Source organism: Centroberyx affinis, unplaced genomic scaffold (assembly GCF_046629955.1).
Source record: "Centroberyx affinis isolate AG114_WGS23_722 - 3 ecotype Tasmania unplaced genomic scaffold, CSIRO-AGI_Caff_v1 ptg002475l_1, whole genome shotgun sequence".
NCBI lineage: Eukaryota > Metazoa > Chordata > Actinopteri > Beryciformes > Berycidae > Centroberyx > Centroberyx affinis.
Window position 1 is genome coordinate 470,909 of NW_027280707.1, and position 15,858 is coordinate 486,766.

General features: G+C 42.1%; 1 protein-coding gene across 1 annotated transcript; it reads right to left on the reverse strand.

Moving 5' to 3' along the window:
• Positions 1–1,621: 1,621 nt before the first annotated feature.
• Positions 1,622–15,237, reverse strand: LOC139656423 (regulator of G-protein signaling protein-like). The gene is made up of 17 exons (XM_071533998.1): positions 15,201–15,237; positions 14,921–15,085; positions 13,734–14,815; positions 13,511–13,573; positions 13,176–13,404; positions 12,969–13,088; positions 12,739–12,808; positions 12,449–12,639; positions 12,167–12,284; positions 11,660–11,735; positions 11,372–11,555; positions 11,097–11,253; positions 10,440–10,578; positions 10,080–10,204; positions 9,346–9,497; positions 9,167–9,244; positions 1,622–1,698 (listed from the first exon to the last, which is right to left on the reverse strand). The coding sequence occupies exons 1-17, from the start codon at positions 15,235–15,237 to the stop codon at positions 1,622–1,624; spliced, it is 3,063 nt and encodes a 1,020-aa protein (XP_071390099.1).
• Positions 15,238–15,858: the final 621 nt, after the last annotated feature.

A 15,858-nucleotide genomic window follows, 5' to 3' on the forward strand; every position in this document is an offset into this window, starting at 1 on the left:
GCAATGGTCACTGAGAAGAAAGAGCGGGGAGATGAGGGAAGGGAGCGCCAACAGCTGGTTTGAATAGATTGTGTGTGGGATGAATTAAAAAGTTGAACCTTTCCCTGGCCGTATTCAGATGTCTGCCTCTGGGTGATTAATCATGGCCGTCAGGACCTGTAATCCCTTTCAATGGGAAACAAATGCAGCCACTGTCCTCTCCTCTCCGCAGCACCCAGGGCCCAGGGCCGCCAGCCCGCTCGCCTGGCCACAATACCTGAACTACAGAGAGGGGACCCCAGGGAGGCAGGATGTGCGGACACACTGTAATCTACTCCAAACATGATGGCATGAACAAAAACGCTGGATTTCAACAAAATTGTATAGCACCCTTTATTGGTTTTGTGTATCCTTTTTGTATTACACAGTCAATAGTTGAGGCAGGTGGCAGGGCTGCAGGTCCAATTGATGAAACAGAAATGAGGCTGCTGTGAAAAAAAAAGCATTCTGAGCTGCAGGAATTTCTTTAAAGCAGAAGGGATTTAAAGAAGCTTGTGAATGGTGTCAAGACATGTGACTGGATTTCAGATGACAGGGGAGTTTTTCCTGCCATATCAGTCCTCTCCTTGGAGGTGCTTTAGTCAGTGAACTTCATGTCACGTTTCTACATGGTGGTAAACAGCTGATCTAGTTTAGAAAGACAGTGAGAAAGTCAAGAGCCAGCAACATCGAGAGCCTGGGAGAAGAAAGTGTGTCATCAGCATAAAAATAGAAGCCTGCTAACGAATTCCTAATCATATCCCCCATTTCCTCAAGGGGCTATGCTAAAGAGGTTAAAACACCGGGCTGTAGATGAGAATTTGTGGCACATTAGCTCCAGAGATTATTTCTTGCCATTCCAAAGGCTCTCAGTGTTATTGATTGCTAAATTCACCATTATCTCCCCAGAAGTACAAAACATGGCTTTTCTCTGTGCAGCCATATATCCTTTCTGCAAATGTTAAAAGCACAATAATGGAGAGTAATTTCTTCTCAATTTCTAACAAAGTGGTGAGAATAACACAGCTGCTTTGCACCTACTTTGTCAATCAATCAATTGAAAATAATATCTTAAAAGCAAAATGCATCACTGGCACATCAAACGCAATGGAAAGGCATCAGTCTTGACTTCAGCTCGACTGAATCATGTAATGCCTGTGTGGCTTTTATGAGTGAATAAATTGAATGCCCTTCAATAGAAAGCCCCCATACTGATTCTAACGGTGCAAGTGACCTCAGAGTAATCACCTAAAAAAAACTTAGTATTAACAAATCCTTTGTATTCAACAAAAGGCAAATGTCAGTGTTCCCACTGAGTGAAAGAGTGCTTTTATATGTGTGAAAGGTTGTGAGGGTAGTAATTCAGCAGGGCTGCAGAAGGTAGTGTATGTTGGCAGCATGGCAGACTGTGGAGAATGGGCCATGGCCGGCCGTTTCCAGAGCCTTTGTGTGTCTCTGTTTGACCAGGCGTCTCCTGGTCCACAGGAGCACAGCTTCAACACATCGAGCAGAAGAACAAAGCAGGCATTATCAGCCCTATCTCTTCCCCACCCTGCCTCAACTCACTGACACCCAGGGACAAACAGTGGCAGCGCCCGGCCGTTCAGCTTTGCCGGGGGACTCTGAAGCGGACACTGAAGCGGACTGGGAGGTCCATTAAACACATAGGCGACACCTTAGCTGTGGACAAACACCGACACAATAGCATGCAACACCGGTTGCCACGGAGATGGAAGAAAACAGAGCACAGTGCCAGTGGCGACAAAGAAAGGGAAGGGTCAAGCACCACGGGCCACTGGCAACTGAAAAGCCTCCACAAACTACCCAGAGGAAGCCCTCAGAGCAAAGCTAAACATGCTTTTTACTCTCTGTCACATGCACAACATACTGAAGTTATTCAGTCAGTGACATGTAAGGTTTGTCATTACCAACAACTCAGCAAAGGAACCATTTTGCATTTGCAATTAATTAGCTAAAAAGACATCAGTGATGTTTCTGATTAGGTAAAAAAAACAAAAACAAATGAGGAGTTATTTACGAAACACAACATATCATTTTTTTATTTTTTTTATTTTGGGGGGGGGTTATGACCTTAGTTCATCATTCAACATCTGTACAATACAGAGTATCCAGTCAGTGGTGTTATCATTTTGTTAACCAAGGATTTGAGTTACCTACTATCCTTTGTAAAATAACATGCAGTATGTTGTAGACAAAAAAAAGCGCATTAATGAAGAAAGAAGATGAAAGTGGGTCGTTAAAGTGTGCACACACGTACGTGTACACACAGAAGAATTAGTGTGTTTTTCTCAGTACATTCAGTGAATGTTGATTTGAATACTGTAAATTCAGATCAATAAATTAAGAAAGCCCACATTTTTACAACCCCAAGTAAACCCCAGGACTAAAACTGTTTCATTGTCTATTCAGTGGCATAACATCATGCAATTGCAATTAGAGTGCAATGTGCATAATACACACCAACGTGAACACGGCTGACCAGACAGACGTTGGCCTTAATTATTAAGAAAGGTGCAGTGTCTCAAAATGTCAGATTTCATGTACAGTCAATAATTATATTTTTCTTGCTGGGATGCTAGAGTTAAGTGCTTCATGCAGTCTAGAAATGCCAATCATAAAATGCATTTACAAATGCTTGAAATTATGGCTGCTGTTTTTGCCTGTTGATCATATTTCCATGTGTAAATCAAATTCAAAACTGTGGGGACCTAATTAAATTGAATATGCTAGCTGAGGGTGCAGATATGCTGGAATTTATTGAGGCTAGTCTGAAAACTGGCCTTTCATATTCAACAGCTTTCCCCCCACTTTGATTTGGTTTTCATTCTGCAGATACAGTGGTGATTTACAATGCTATTCTGCACCAAGAGCTTTTTGCTATTCTAGCCCTCCAATAATTTTTTATCTGCTTTCTGTCTCTTTTTCACTTATGGCTCACAGCAAATAAAAACCATCAATATAATCATCCCCTATGACCCCTGAGTTCGACAACATGTCTGCCAAACAGTTCACGTAAAAGAGGCAAGAGGCAAGCCAGTTTTTTCCTTCTCTCCCTCTCTCCCTCCCTCTCCTCCTCCCTCCCCCCCTCTCTCTCTCTCTGACTCTCTTTCTGTAGTGCTCGTGTGCACAGCTCTCCTCTCCACCTGCCTAAGCTGCTGTGGCCTTGTCTGAATCCTCTGAATTCCCAGTCCACTGCAGTGTATCCGCCTGGAAACACCACAGATGCCAGCACTTGGTAAGTTGCGAAAACAAGGAAAGTGATAGGATGAAGATGTCAGTTATGGCAAATAGAACTCTGTCACAGTCCTGTAACATCTCTGTCACTGATTATCAGACCGGAGAGTCATACACACACACACACACGCAGACACACACAGTCTGCCTGATAGACAGAAGCACAATAGGAGGATCCAAAACAGTTGAGCTCTAATAACATTTAAGGTACTGGATAGCAGAGATTTGGAAATTAAATAGGCTGTCTTGATCAAGGCACTGAACCTCATAAACATCATGCAGAGCGCTGCGGTTTCTCCCGTTCCGAGAAAACAACCAAGGACTTTCACATTGATTCCATATCTAATTTATTTCCGGCCAGACAGGGGTTTGAGCGGGACAAGAGTGCTTTAGCAGTCAGGGGGGGGGGGGGGGGGCAGTGGAGGGTTCACAGGCGAGCTCTTGGGTTGTTTTCCTTGAGTCCTTCGGGTGGGAGAGAAGGATCAGGGGGTGAGGAGTCAAAGGGAGGACAAGGTGACTGATTGAGCAGAGGCATTAGGTCAATGCTGGGCAGCTGAATCAAACTCAGCCAAGGCTCTCTCCCCCCCCCAACTATGATCAAATATATCATCTGGCTCTGTCAACACATCTGTCCAGCTGGATGCAATACGTATATCACTAACACATGTGCGTATGGACAGAGCTGCACCGCTACACGCATAAATGTGCATATCAGCACACAGCTCACAGCAGAAAACTGACAAAAGCGGTGTTTCGCCGGAATAATGGATGCATGAAATCAATCTGCGAGTTTCAAAAGGGCATCATGTGCAATGTGATAGCTCCTGAAATAACATGAGGAAACCATATCGGCTAAAAAGGCTCCACACAAAAGGAGACTAATTCAAAATGGATGACACAAGTAAGTTGTTTTAAAATTCAAAATGTGTATGCTTTATACATTAGCCGGATAATTAATGTACAATAATTATCACCAGTCACTACGGGGATGAAAATTAATCTACAGCAATCGGTCCATTTCAAAGAAAATGTATTACAAAGTACATGATTCTTTTCAATATTCTTCCAACATTCATCCACAATATTTTCAATACAGAATTCAATTATGCGGAACACCTGAACAAACAATATCTCACAGCCAATTATTCAGCGCCTTGGAAACCATTGGCAAACAAATTAGCAATGTTAATGTGAGAGAGCGTCTTGATATTTTTGGCTGTGTGTGCTTACAAAGGCAGCAGCACAGCCCCCACTCTCTAGTTATGGCCTATTGTTGACTGATGAATTAAACAGCTTGGACTTGATTTGAGAATCAAATGGAAATTTCCAGTGTCAGTCTGCTCCCTCTTCCTCAGCCGAGAGTCATCTTCAGAATGCGATTGCTGTTTCTGTGCTCATTATTTTCGCAGGCATCTAAATTGTGAAAAATGCTGTTTTTGACTACAGACATCCATATTTCAGCTCCACTTTGAGCAGTGCTACTTTGCTTGACATTTCAGCTTCCAGACAGAACAATGAAAATCTACCATGAGATATCTTGGCAAGGCTATTGCCCTGTGTATTGATTGGGCAAAGGCCCAACATCCCCTCACTAAAAAGAGATTAAAATATCAGACTTGTCTAAGACATTTATGGAGTCTGTGACCTCAGCCAATGCGAAAGTGGAGTACATACATCATAGTCCATCTCTGTAAGCTACACTGAGTCTTGGGCAGCAGTGACAGAGAGGAAAGTGCTGGAACATTCAACCGCGCCTTCATGGGCTGATGCAGAAGGGATTTAGCTACAAGTTGTGGGTGTAAATCAACATGGGTGTTGTTTCATTAAAAATTCACACCACATCCCAACATGTAAATTTTAAACTTGTGTTCGTAACACTGTGAGCTTGTTCGCTGGAATGGTTCCTACACCTTTTTTTTTTTTTTTGGTTAAAATGGATGAGATAGATTCTGTGGGAGAGACAGGGAGACAAAGGCGTGAAAGATGTGTGTGTCCATTCACAGCTCCAGAGGACCTTCATTACAGAGCAAGCAGGTCCTGTCAACGTCTTTTCATTACATGGTCCCATATATTCACCCCTGGTGTCCAAACGGTCCGCTCCGTCGCTTGTCAAGAAAAGGCACTCTCGAGAAAAGTCCTCCTATCTCCCCGATCCCCCTCGCCACGCCTGATTCCAGACTGCGAGGCGGGAGAGGCCAGGCAGAAACGGGAGGAATCGTGTTTGCCATCAACAGCTCAAGAGAGTAGCATGGCAGCAAGATTGATGACACCCTCCCCGAAAGTAACAAAAGAACTCCTGTGCACGAGGGCCCGCTTATGGGGCTTGATAGACTTGTCATCCTCTTAATAAACAGCTCTGATATGTCAGCAGCAGTGGCAGCGGGGACTACACCAGACTCACCCACCAAGCCACGGGCAGGACCACCTACTGGCAAAACAGCACCCGGATACTTGGGGGCTCTCTCCATATGGAGGCCCCTCTGGGCGTTGGCAGGGTGGTACCAGGAGAGGAATAAATCAGAGACAAAAACATCCCTGTCTTCTGATTTAATTGTTATACAAGAAAGATTGAATATCACATGACAGTTTAGGTTAAATGATGCAATACTCTCCGTGAATAACATCACAGTTTATCCTGGTGTTGCTGTGGTTGAGTTTATCTGTGTGATATTACCAAGTAGCATTTTGTGACATTGAACTTTATGAATACACTAGAAAATGGACAACCGAGCAAAACATCTCAATCAATCTCAATCAAATCATTCTTGAGAAAAGAAGTGTGAGCATCAAACAGCTTCAACTGTTTCATTTCCACAATTACAGCACATATCATCCAACCTAACATGTTTTCTTTTGTGCCAGAAAAGACAACAGCTGTTCTTCCAGGAAATCTGATAAAAAAAACAATGTGTTTTTCTCAAAATTGTCCAATAGAAACAATGCTTAAGGGACATTAGTCTCATTATGAAGAGAAACTGGAAAATGCAGAATCCGTAAGCATATTATGTGACTTTATGCGGTGGATGGGTTTCTGTTGAAAGGCAAGTGTATATTAGAAAATTGAAAAGAGAGTGGACAAAGTCATGGACAAAAAAATTATGTAAATTACCAGATGCAATAAACCAACTGATTATATATCATAATATAGCATAATATCACCATTTCCTCTTTAATCTTGTGAACAATAAAATTACAGCGCACAGGAGCATAAACTCTGTGTTTACTGTTCTCTGGTTTTGATGCATTGCTGAAACATAACTATAAAAACTGAAAAAAAACAAAAAACTGAGTATTAGCAATTGAGGGAGCAGATTTTATCAAGTTTAGACATCCCATATTAATATGAGAGACCAGGACGACAAACACAAAAAAATTCATGCCAAGAAAATGGAGCAAAAAATCATTTTATATAGTCTGCCATTTACAATATTCACTTATTTTTCACCAGAAACATTGTTGTCTCTGTCACGATTCAATCTACAGCACACTCCCCACACGCTGTATAATACCTAGTTAAAGCCAGCAGGGTGTGAAATGGTATTTGGAAATAAATGAAACCGACTATGAAACAGTGGAGTTGGGAGATATTGCCATGTCAAGATGACAGACAAGTCCTGGAATGGAGCAAAAAAGTTATTATCCCAAAGAAGAGCAAGGCTGGATTAAATATAACCCATGATGCCTCACACTGCACTGCCATCACCTCCGCTGATATTGGCAAGCGAGTATACACAAAATCACACAAAGGCAAATTCTTTTGGTTCCTGCACAACAACAGCACACACTGCAGAATCGGCACAGAAAACAGGTTTGCTGAAGTAAAAGTCATGAACTCTGAGAAAAAGGCAACAACCCAGGTGGATGCCGGTCCTGCTGATTTTCATTTGAACAATCAACAGTATTTCATGCTGCCATTTCAACAAGTGTAATTGGAAAGCCTTTGGTTATTGATGCTCCAAATAAAGTGTTTTGAAGGAGCTTTAGAGGAACAGCATCCCTTAAGGCCCCTCCTGGCCTGATTTACAGCTGGACAGATGAGTCACACAGGACGTGCTGGTCATTGGCATAGTGATGAAACGTTGTCAGCCTTATTAATTTTAAAGGTAGACAGCTGTCCTGTGGATTGTTGAGACCAGAGGACACAATGATATACGAGGACCAGGGGATAGCAGGGGTTAGGCCCTAATTGTTGGAAGGTTGAGTGGGGTGAGGGGGTAAGTTGTGTGGAGAGCTATCCATCGCTCTGTGCTGAAGGAGCGAGCTGGGCACCAGAAGGTGAGTTATAAACTCTGCAGTGAAAGTTTGTTGTGCCCTTTACCCGTTTAATGTCACAATCCCTTTCTCTGAGCACACTGTCACACAATAAAGCTCCGCTGAAAGAGTGACACTCTCACCTACACATAACTATGTTGTGTTTATCCTAGCATAAATTTACATTCCCCTGTCACTCAAAAAAACCCTTAATTTGTGTCTCTATTATTTTGAAAAACTCTTTCCGATAAATTATGTTGATAACACTGCTAAAAATAGCGGCATTCTCCTCCGTCTCGTCTGTCATTTCAATCTTCTGTATGGAGGTCCGTAATTATATTTTGACAAGCCAGTTTACATTACATCGTACAAGATTTGAATGAATTTTGACATGTTATAATTTTCGTCAAAGTGAACGAGGTGACACTGTATGAAGGCTTTACATAATGACATCAATTCACAGAACAACGCTGTGACAGATTTGTGTTTCAAAATTTGTTTAGTACTTATATTCTCCGTTGGATGCATGGGTCATGCAATAAAGACAAATCTACAGGTTAAGGGGAAAATGTCACCTTGGGTGCTCATTGGCTCAGCATTAAAGCCATGATGCCCAGATACACCAAATTAATTCCTGCGCTGGTAGCTGCTGCCCTCTGCTGGAATAAGAGGCATTGCTCTCACAGAACAGAAAGCTGTTTTAACACACTACTCAGCACACTTTACCAATGTTTTCAGAATATATGGCATTGTCTTTATTTTTTATGCATTATGAATCTATATGCTGATCTCCCTCCTCGATGGGTAATAGTGAAGAACCCAGAGAAAATTGTCTCACGTCGGAGCAAGGTGAAGCTTCAGAACTGTGTTGTGAAACGGATCAATACCATTAGTGAATGACAAGTCAGTCACAATCTATTATGATAAAGCCTAACATGTTTTACAACAAACAACACTTTAATACTGATACAATCTGCATTCATACCTGGCAGACACTCCCCATCTTGCTTTCCTCCAGTGGTGAACTGCCATGACAAGACATTACATGTGTCAGTATTGTGCAATGCAATGATTAATGCAGCAGGTAACGATTGCAACTGCTGCCAACTGTTCACAGAAACTACTACAACCACTAACACCACTACTAATAATATCTGTAATTGTAATTGTAAAAACTGTATTTTCATAGGACATTTAAAAAAAATGCTTCATGCAAACTATTTACAACAAAAATGCTACAGTAATACTACAATCATAATACTATCAATTTAAATAAAAAAAATCAAGTATGTTAGTAGAAAAGAAAAGTTAGTAAAGTAAATAAATACATAGAAAATCAATCATATCAAAAAAGTATAAATATATTAAACTTTACATAAAAATAAGTCTTACACATCTTCTTACAGACAGTCTTACATATATGTATAAGCTGTAAACTAAGCTTGTATAAAGCTGTAAACTGTGGTATCTTCTTACTTAGATGAGAAAGAGAGAGAGCTAGACGCGATGTCAGGCATCTGTCTTGTCCTGGACCCTCTAGTATTCAGATCATGGGGAGGTCCTGTAATTTTCACACTGATATGAGTTGATGGAGTTGTGTGATTGACTGAACTGTTACAATATGGAGAGAAGTATGTTTCACCTTTCTTATTCCATTGGGTCTTGGGGAGAACCATCCTGAGACCGTTGTGGAAACTGAAGCGGAGGGTGGCATCCTCACCTTCCGAAAACAAGACAACATGATCAATGCTCGTGGGAGTGTGAGCCGATGACATAGAATAACAAATCCTTCAGGCGTGGCGAGAACAGGATGTACAGTACCTGTCATCGCCCTTGTGGTGCGGACCTTCCTGTACCAGTCACCTTCAGGTGCGGAGCTGAAGGGATAGAGGTAATCAGGAAGGACCATCTTCTCCTGCACAGTCTCTGAGTCTCCATTGACCAAATCCTTTCTCACGTTATGGTAACAGAACCTGAAGCCATAAAGAGAAAAAAAGAGCATATCAGAGAGTGCACTTGACAAAGTTCACAAACATTTCTTTTGAGCCACAAACATATAACTGTAAGGATCTGGCATATCTTTAAGAGCTTTTATCAAGCAATATACACTACCAGTCAAAACTCTGGACACACCTGATTGAATGTTTTTCATTATCTTAAAGCCATTTTGATCTAAAGGCTTATGCTCAAAAGCTTGAAATTAGTTTCTTAGACAAATATAAATAGTGAAGTTGATGCCTATGTATGAATTTCTTTCCAAAGCCTTTGCCTTTCCATCAAGGCAAAGGGTGGCTACTTTAAAGAATCTAAAATATAACATAGTTTTGATTTGTTTAACGCTTTTTTTGGTCACCGCATAGTTCCATTTGTGTTTTTTCATTTTATTCATTAGTGTGGAAAATAGTGAAAATAAAGAAAAATCTGTTGTGTCCAAACTTTTGACTGGTAGTGTATGTTAAGAAATAGAATGTCAAGGCTGGTCACATAGATTCCTCCTTAAATTACAGCACAATGTGGCATTGAGAGGCCTGAAGTGGGACTCTGTGCATGCTCACCTTTTCCAGCAGTAGATGAGATTGGGAATCACAGCAACCATGGCATCAGAGAAGAGTCCTCCATCCACTTTGCCCACTGAGAAAGACTGTCTGATGGATTCACTGGTGCGCTTTGATATGTTTATCTGTATTGAGATGATCAAAAAGATATGGGGAGGTGAGGACAAAATTCATAAAATGTAAACCTGGGAAAAGTCTTTCAATCCACGTCAATTCTATCATGACATGAGTGTGTCGTATCAGACTGACTGATAAGGCTCGTATCAACAGTTACATCAGATTCCAACTGTATCAGCAAGTCTACACTCTGCACTGACATATACTGGTTGAAACGCCTTGAGCACAGCAAAATTACATTACCCGGAGTTGGGGAGCTATTTCGGAATTGAAGAAGAGATTGATGATCATCTCAGCTTTCTGATGAAGCAACACCTGGTTATTCTTAACAAACAGTCCCGCTGATGCCATGGTGTTGTCTGAGTCTGCCATGTTCCTGTAACTAACCAGCCACAGCACACAGATGCTAAGTTATTGTCTTACTATTGCGGCACATTCTCTTCAAACTTGGCACAAGTGAGGTGATATCATCAACAAGAGGGGCAATGATATTAATAAAGGCTGAATCCAGGGACCCCCTAAATCAGTGATTCTCAACCCTTGTCATAACAAGGACCCCTAATTTAGTACACATTAGAGCCATGGACCCCCATTTGATGATATTTTGTCTCTCAGATCCAAATCTGAGAATATCTTTATTGTTAGATATGATTTTGTCCAGAATTCCATGGCTATCTCTATTGTAGGTGGAGAGATAACAGTGAAAATATGACCAAAACAGTCATTCTTCTACATTTTCTAATTGTGTTAACTTCTTGTAAATTAAATAATGGTGAATTTTAACAATTCATCAATTTGTTGGGGATCCCCTGGAAGCCCCTCAAGGACCCCTGGTGGTCCCCGGACCCCACGAAAATTCATGAAAGAAAATCACATTGATCAGCTTAGGCATGGCCGCACCTCTCTGTTTCGAGATAGAAGGCCAGGTCATTGACTAGGAAGTCAACTGTTATCGCTTTGTTGTTGACCACACGTCTTTTCAACTGGGAGAAGTTGCCATCATCTGCACACAAGCCAACAGCTTCCATCTGCTTGTTCTCAGGTGTCGGGATGTATCCTGATTTGAGGAAACCCACTTCTATTAGCACATGTGAATGGTGCCAATAGAACCACTATGGCAACGCCTGCTTCAGAATACAAACAAGACAATACATATTACTTAAACATCAACATACTTGTGGAGAAATGAGTCCAGTGGTTTTTGAGGTAGGCCTCAAATTTTCTCTTTGCGTCTGAATCCCTTATGGCCTTACGGAACATACAGACACTTCTGATGAAACCGGTGAGGGCGCCCCATGCATGTTTCTGTATGGCAGACAGAGAGTCATATCCCTTTTGGTTACTAGAGAGTTCGTGTCTCTGAGCATTAGGTCCCAGCTCACAGAAAATTCACAACAGATTGGCGAAGCAGCTTGCATGCTGCCCGAGGCAAATGTGACAGTAAGTAAGTGGTGACAACTCACCAGTTTTTCGTTGAGAACGACAAGTCGTTTTAGTGGGTGTGCGTCTTCATCATTCACCGGGAAAGTGTCCTGATACCTTGAGAACCTATAGACCCACAACAGGTATTTGTACAATTCATTGCCAAACCTTGTGAATGATTATAAAGTATTGAATGTGCATAGCTTTCTCTTTTCCTGAGCACAAAATGTCCAGAAAGACAGCCTAACAAAGGAACATCTGTGAAGATTAAACTTATGCTTTGAAGCAATCTTGTAAAACATCTGTTAGGAAATACTATGCTTTATGGGTAAAATCTATGACTGAACAACATACTATCCTAGACCCTGAGGACAATGTCAAAAGATGCAAGTTTAAATTAATCCAAACCACAAGTCAATACAGAGACAACACTATGAAGCAGATTATCAGAAGTGTTTAGTATCTAGTATGATGCCAACAGAGGGATACCAGCACCACATAATCCTAACCATCAGTTCATAATGTGATCACTTATCATCATTTCTTACCAACTGATCTCCAGAGATTTGGCAACCATCTCCTGGGCAGAATAGAGCACATCTGTGGTAACATGAGTCATTTTGGGGATCTTGGATATGATAGGGGCATTGCACTGGAGGTACTCCACTACATAAATGGAATCAGAGAGTCATTCCAAAATGCACAACATGAAATATATATAATATAAATCACATTTATCTGGAATATTTACCCAAAACAATCTATATTATAGCATTAAGATAGAGTGTACATATGAAAATGCCCAAGCAGTGATAAAACAGTGACTTCACCAGCATCTCTGTGTTTGAAGAACCGATTTACAATGTTGTTGATCTTGGCCCACTGGAGGCCGATATTGTTCACATTGCGTAGCTTTTCCACCACCTGGTAGAATTTCATAGCTCTGTGGGCATTGAACTGCCTCAGGTAACTTGCAAAATAGTCCTGGCTGGTAGTGTTCTTCAAGACATCCTTGAAATTCCTGTTATGAAACCACATACATCTCAAACTTGGCTTTCATTACAGTCCATTCAATGACATGACAGCAACTTGGGAGGAAAATATGCTCCAATGGATGTACCTTGGTCTCACAGATGACTGTGGAACAAAACTTTTTTTCTCCATCTGAGTTTCTTCTGGAGGCTTAACCACTGGTGAATCATTACAAGGAGAATGCCATGTTAATGTCAAAAAGCTATTCTTCATGGTGAACAGTCACGCTACATTTTGGAGACATTGTAACATATTTCACCAAGTTTTCCCCCAGATAAGATGTGTGAATTACGTCTGTGATCGGCAGACTTGTCTTACCCTGCTCTTCTTGTTGCAAGCCACGGCTGGCACTGCACAGTTGTAGTGTTTTACTGACCTCCTCTACAGCAACCTTAGGGTACTTCAGAGCCAGAGTTTCAAAGGGAAGGTCACACAAATCTAAAAAGATGCAGGATAAACACTATATCTGTAAACGCCATGCATCATTTCAGAAAAAGGAAGCATTCCAATTAACTTCAGTCTTACTGGTCTTTCTGTAGTACAGGTGGACAGAACCGCCCCTCCTCACGTCCTCCAGTGGTAACAAAGCCCAGGTCTCCTCGGTAAGGGGTTCTGCGTCAGTGTAGCCACAGTAGGCCTGACACAGAGCCACAGCCTCCCTCATCCTCTTCACCTGCTGCTCTGGAGCTCTCGGTCCATCGGGTGGTGCTGTAGACCCACAGCTGACTTTCCCTTTCATCTCAGACAAACCGAACTGAAAAGCAAAACAAAGGCAGGAGGTTATAAAGGAGGTTTTTTTTGGATGCAATATGCGATTTCAGTGTATCACTGATCAAGCATATTAATGCAGGTTTAATTACCAGATATGTGAGAAAACATTTATCTTCTTCATCTAAAAATGCATAGTAGGTGGGAGCCAGAATCTGTTCAGACATAAGGAAAGAAAGCTTTGAATGCACAGCAAAGAATGTATTCAAAATGGATGCCAAAGAAAGTAAATGTTAATTAAATTCCATGTCAACACTCTTTCATATAGTTCAGAGTTCATTAATAGTTTAGTAATATTGTGCTACAAATCTTCACCTGGCACAGTTCCTGCTTAGCAGTGTGAATCCAGGGCATCACATTCCCAGAGGGCAGGAGGCTGATAAGATGGGCGGTTGTGTCTTTACAGAGAATGGCGGTGCACTTTCGCCCCTGATGACTAACAACCTCGCTAAGATACAGTGTAACTATCTTCTTGGCCAGAACCTGCCGCAGAGCTTTGGAAGGGCCGTCCTCTGTCTTAAGAAGCAGGTTCAAAAAGTTGTCCAGCTCCTGCCACAGTCCCAGGTGGTGCAGCATGGTGTTTTGGCCCTGGGCCCTCAGGAAATCCTCATATGGTGCACCAGCCAGCACATCGGCAGACAAACCTAGGGAGAGGTGTTCATCGTAAGGCGGGACAGAGGCTGGTTTGGGGCTGAGATGAGGAGGACGAGGAGGCAGGGGATTGGTGGTGATGATGGATGGAAAATGACATATGGGTGTCTGCATGCAGACGTGAGGAGTGATCTCTGTGTCTTCCTCCAGGCTGGGCAGGATTTTGGATTTGATAATGGGTGGGAAGAAAGGAGTGTTTCTTTTGGCCTTGTTGCTCTTCATTCTCTTATTACCGCTTAGTTCGCTGGATGCTTTGATGTTGCCACTGTCAATGATTTCCTCTTTGCATCTGCTCCTGATGTGCACTATGTTGTTGCACCCACGCTTACCCCCCTCCTCTTCAAAGGGTAACCATTTCCACAGACCAGGGCCATCATGTTTCCCTGCAGCACCCACCCTTACTCCAGTACCGGGCCTTTGATGGGACCTGAACAGAACTCTCTTTCTCATTTTGGAGCAGTAGGTCTGGATAACTGTTCGGCCATTTGATGATTCAAAGTTCAAATGCCAGCTTGATGGATCACAAGGTTTGTGGGTCTGTTGAGGAGTGAAGCCAGAGGCGACATCTTCATACTCTTTGGCAATGGACGAACACTCATCCAGGCTGGTGACTGCTGCTTTGCAGACACGGAGGTACTGAGGTAGCCAATAGGACTGGAGCCTGCTTAGAGCTTTAGATCTCATCTGGGCCAACATCTGCTCCTTCATTTCATCAGGATGGCTACCAGCTAATTCCACCAACCTCCCTGAACAAAACAATGTATGCACATAAGGACTGTGGTTAGCTCATTGTACTGTAAAACAAACAAGAACAAGAAACAAAACAATGTATGCTTTTGTTTCACATGTACCCGAAGTGAGGCGACAGGTTCTCATAATATTGGAGCCGTCAGAGAGGTGGATGGTCCTGATGACAGTGAACAGCGCCTCGTAGCGCTTCTTCTGGCTCACATTCTTACTCCACTCAATATGGAGCAGCCTGTCTACTCTCACACAGAATGTCACAAGCTCCTCTCCTTCACATGCATACACACATACAGAGAAACCATGACTTTACCAAATAGCATGTAGCCATTTTACTAATGCCTAATGTATGATCGAAAGCGACATCCGAGAGACAGAAGGACCCACCATTACTGCCCTTGACAAAAGAGCAGAAGCGTCTCATTCCTCGCACAGTGCCCAAACATCTTTTGAGCAACCACTGGTCTGCCGAAGTCGACTCTGATCACACCATCAAGGATATCCAAGGGAAGAAAATAAAAGCATGGGTCAAAAACATTCCTCTCTCAACAGTCTCAACACCGTCAAGAGACCGGCTATAAGATTTCACCAATGATATATGGGAAAACATGTTTATTGAGAACATTTTACTTTGTAATACACAGTACCAGTGGCTGTGTTGTTGTTTTTCAATGGTCACTGGCAGCATTTGCCTACATTGTGAACCCGTTTCACCTGTGACATTAAGTACAGTATCTTTCATATCCAGAAAGTGTATAATTGGAGAGTTTACCTTTTGTTTGACACGTTGAGGACCCAAGCAAATCTTTGCAGAGGACGTAACAGTTATAAAGCTCACTTTGTTTGAAATACAGGAAGCGATGGTATCTCATCCACTGATAAAACCCAGTTTCACTTGCAGTCTATATGAAAAGTGGTAGACCAGTAAGCATTTGGGTCTCCATGTCTTGTTTGTTTTGAGCAAAACAAAACAAAAGAAATAAGTAGCTAGTGATATGTCACAAATTGAAATCATGATTACCTTGCCCCCTGGAATTTCAGGACA

Coding starts and splice junctions, on each gene's coding strand:
- LOC139656423 (XM_071533998.1), bottom strand. CDS start 15,237: ATGAGACGCTTCTGCTCTTTTGTCAAGGGCAGTAATG. Junction 13,405..13,510: donor AATGTTTTCTCACATATCTG/GTAATTAAACCT, acceptor TTTGCTTTTCAG/TTCGGTTTGTCTGAGATGAA. Junction 12,809..12,968: donor CTTGCAACAAGAAGAGCAGG/GTAAGACAAGTC, acceptor ATGATTCACCAG/TGGTTAAGCCTCCAGAAGAA.